The 3,485-nt window shown below is 31.1% G+C and overlaps 1 protein-coding gene across 1 annotated transcript in view; it reads right to left on the bottom strand.

Annotated features, from left to right (window-relative positions):
- Positions 1-3,485, bottom strand: part of LOC112681846 (lysosomal acid phosphatase-like) — a gene marked incomplete in the record, with an annotated part of 15,266 nt that overhangs the window by 4,955 nt on the left and 6,826 nt on the right. The window contains 1 exon segment of the mRNA XM_025552171.1: positions 1,576-1,818. Within this exon segment, the coding sequence (XP_025407956.1) occupies positions 1,576-1,818 (243 nt within the window).

Below are 3,485 nucleotides of genomic sequence, written 5' to 3'. Positions count from 1 at the left end.
GGCAATATGGATAAAACAGGTATTTTGCAAAATACCTAGGCATTATGCAAATTGCTGACCTATTTTAGGCAATGTAAATAAAACATATGATTTTCAATATTACTTTAAATATAACCTAAGTATTTTATAAAATACCTAGGCATTATGCAAAATGCCAATTTTTTTTTAGGCAAAGTACAAAATATTTTATTATATGTTATATTAAATTAAGATTCTTATAATTATTAAACATTATTACTCATATTACAGACAAAATTTAATTATTATTATTATTATATTATTATTTTATTTTTTATTGTTTATTATTATATTATAACTATTATATAAAAATTTTACTTAAATTATCATAATATTTACTTATTATAATATGTTGTAGAAAGATGATATTTTGAAGTGCACAAAAATATTAAATTAATTGTTATTTTTAAGACAAATACACTTTTTATTTTGACACTTGAACTTACAAACACATTTTAAAAATTATTGTGAATTGAACTTTTATCAACTAATTATACTGTTCATCAGATAAAAACTAGAATTAGCGGCCAAATTTTTAAAAAAAATTTGTAGTTTTTTATAAAAATATGACTTCATATAAATCCTACGCATAATTGCAACACAATAACGAGACACGAAAATGATGAGAAAAATGACGGTATTGTAATAAAGTTATTAGTTTGTTCAATATTGTACCTAAGAATTATTATTATAGTAGTAAAAGGATATTAATCTTTATCGCGTTAAATCGTGCACGCGCATTTATGATAAACGATAAGTGAAGTCGTTGGTAATATGTGATGTCCAATTTTGTTAGTTTTCACCATATTGTTTACTCCACGTTTAGCATTATACATTATACCTAAGCAAAGCTCGTATTATGTATATTGCCCAGTGATTTTTGACATTTTATATAATGCCTAGGCATTTTGCAAAATACCCGATTATCCATATTGCCGGTAACACACACACACACACATATATATATATATATAATGAGAGAATTCCAATGACGCTGAAAGGTAAATTTTATAGGAGTGTAGGGAGACTAACTGTGCTATATGGTTTGGAGTCTTACGCGGTTGACAAGAGAATATAACAGAATATGAGTGTTGGGGGAATGTGAATGCTTAGATAGATGAGTGCAGTGACAAAATAAGATAGAATAAGAAACAAATATATGAGAGATAGTATTGGTGTAGAGTCGATAGCGGACAAAATGAGAGAAAATAGATTAAGATGATTTGGTATGTGATGAGTGGGAGGAAATAAAAACAGTAAGATTGGTTATGAAAATTAACATTGAAGGGAAAAGAGGAAGAGAAAGACCTAAAAAAAAGATGATTGTATAAGATTGAGAATGACTTGAGAGCTGTTGGTGTGTGCGTAGGGAATGTAGAAAATCGAAACGAGTGGAGGCTTAGGGCAAGGGTGGCCAACTCCAAATAGTTAGAAAAAAAGTCGAAGGAAAAGAAAATATGTAAAACATATGTTATATAACGTTTATTATGAATATAAATAGAATATATTATTATAACGCTTTTAAATGTTAATAAATTATGTTAAAAATTTACATACTGCAGTTCGATCTGGCGAGTCTATCGAAATCGGAATAGGTTGCCACACTGATTCCAAGTCCATCTGTTTATGATAATATTCTGACTCATACATTCCAGTCAAAACCATTTGTGCTGACATGAACGTTCGACTTATGTTGGTAGTTTTAATTGAAATCTCACGATCTCGGTACAAATCACTTATGAATCCATGGTATAAACGTCGAAACAGTTTTCCTTTTTGGTACATGTGCAGTTTACCTATCTAATGGTTAACAATATTTAAGGCGACATTATAGCACATCATTCATAATGGGCTTTTGATATTCGTGTATAAAAATGATATAATTATGGTAGTTAATTTGTTATATGTTAAGACTTATGTTAAGGTTTAAATTCACTCTTCTTATGCAGAAAATAATTGGACTTTTATTATTCAAATATTGTGTTGGTCATGGTTGCTGTGTAAATTAAGTAAAGTAAATTCATTACATTTATGTTATGAGTGACGAGTACAGTAACTTATTACTTATTAAAAGTAACTAATCCAAAACTGTATATCATATGCCATATACTCTTACTATAGTGTATTCTGACTTCAAAGATATAAAATAAAAATATACGTTGTAATATTGTTTGATATTAGATATATAAAAACAGAAAAGCATTATCTGAATATGGGATCAGTACATTTGCCCAACATTTAATTGCCCGACACTACACTTGCCTGACAATCTCAAATTACTCGTATATTATAAATAAATATATAATAATATAATATATAATAAAGAAATAAGTAGAATTTGTACTAAATGTAACCTATAACAGACTGTACTGTACTGAAGACTGAACTATCAAACGTCGCGTCAAGAACGTCGTTTTATCTGTCTATCGGCTATCGTCTAACGATAGATTTGAAAATGAAAATCTTATCGCGAATATCGGTAAAATACGATTGATACTTAATACTTAGTACCTTTTCACATAGAGCGATATTATCCATGATAAAATATTCGTCTGATTTAGTTTTTTTTGAATTATTGTATGTTCATATTGTGTATTAATAAATAATGGGGTGCGCCCCGTATACGCTTCCTCGCAGTGCACCCTGGTAACAATTGATAAAATTTTATTTTGTCAATTGGCTAAAGTATACGGACCCTTGGTTGACGGACTGTGCTCCTAGCATCTCCCGCCTACTATGCAAGCGAACAAACGGCATACTAGTCAAAAAAGCCCTTCTAAGGGCTTCTTAACGAAGGATTTAATCCGAATAATGCAGTTGAATATGGAGGGCCTTAGTAAAGCTAAAGCTGATGTCTTATGTAGAATCTTAGACGATGAAAAGATAGACATTCTTGCTATCCAGGAAACACATACATGTGACCAAGACCAACTTATGAAAAGAGGAACAATCTCAGGGTATTCTATCACTGGCGCAACTTACCATAGTAAATATGGAACTGCTACTTATGTCAAAAACGATTTAAGATGGAACCACATTAAATCCTCAGACGATAATAACATATTTTCTATAGTTATCCAGATAGGGAACCTATATGTAAATAATATTTACAAGCCTCCGGCTACTGATTGGCCCACTCCTGCTCTTAGTACGATCAAATACCCAGCAATATATATTGGCGACTTTAATAGTCACCATACAAGCTGGGGTTATAGAGTTAATAACACCTGCGGAGACAATCTAGTAGCGTGGAGCGAAGCTGAAGGAGTAAAGTTAGTCCACGACGCGAAACAAAAAGGTACTTTCCACTCTGCAAGATGGAACAGAGCGTATAACCCAGACTTGTGCTTTATATCAACGGAAAGAAATGGTGCTTCCCTACCAACTCAGAGAAGAGTCTTAGGAGACTTTCCTAATAGTCAACATAGGCCTGTAGTCATAGAGGTAGGATACCAAATCCAATCAAT

Source organism: Sipha flava, unplaced genomic scaffold (assembly GCF_003268045.1).
Source record: "Sipha flava isolate LNK unplaced genomic scaffold, YSA_version1 197_pilon_pilon, whole genome shotgun sequence".
Classification (NCBI taxonomy): domain Eukaryota; kingdom Metazoa; phylum Arthropoda; class Insecta; order Hemiptera; family Aphididae; genus Sipha; species Sipha flava.
Note: the sequence above shows the minus strand (reverse complement) of the source record. Positions and strands in the feature narration are given on the sequence as shown.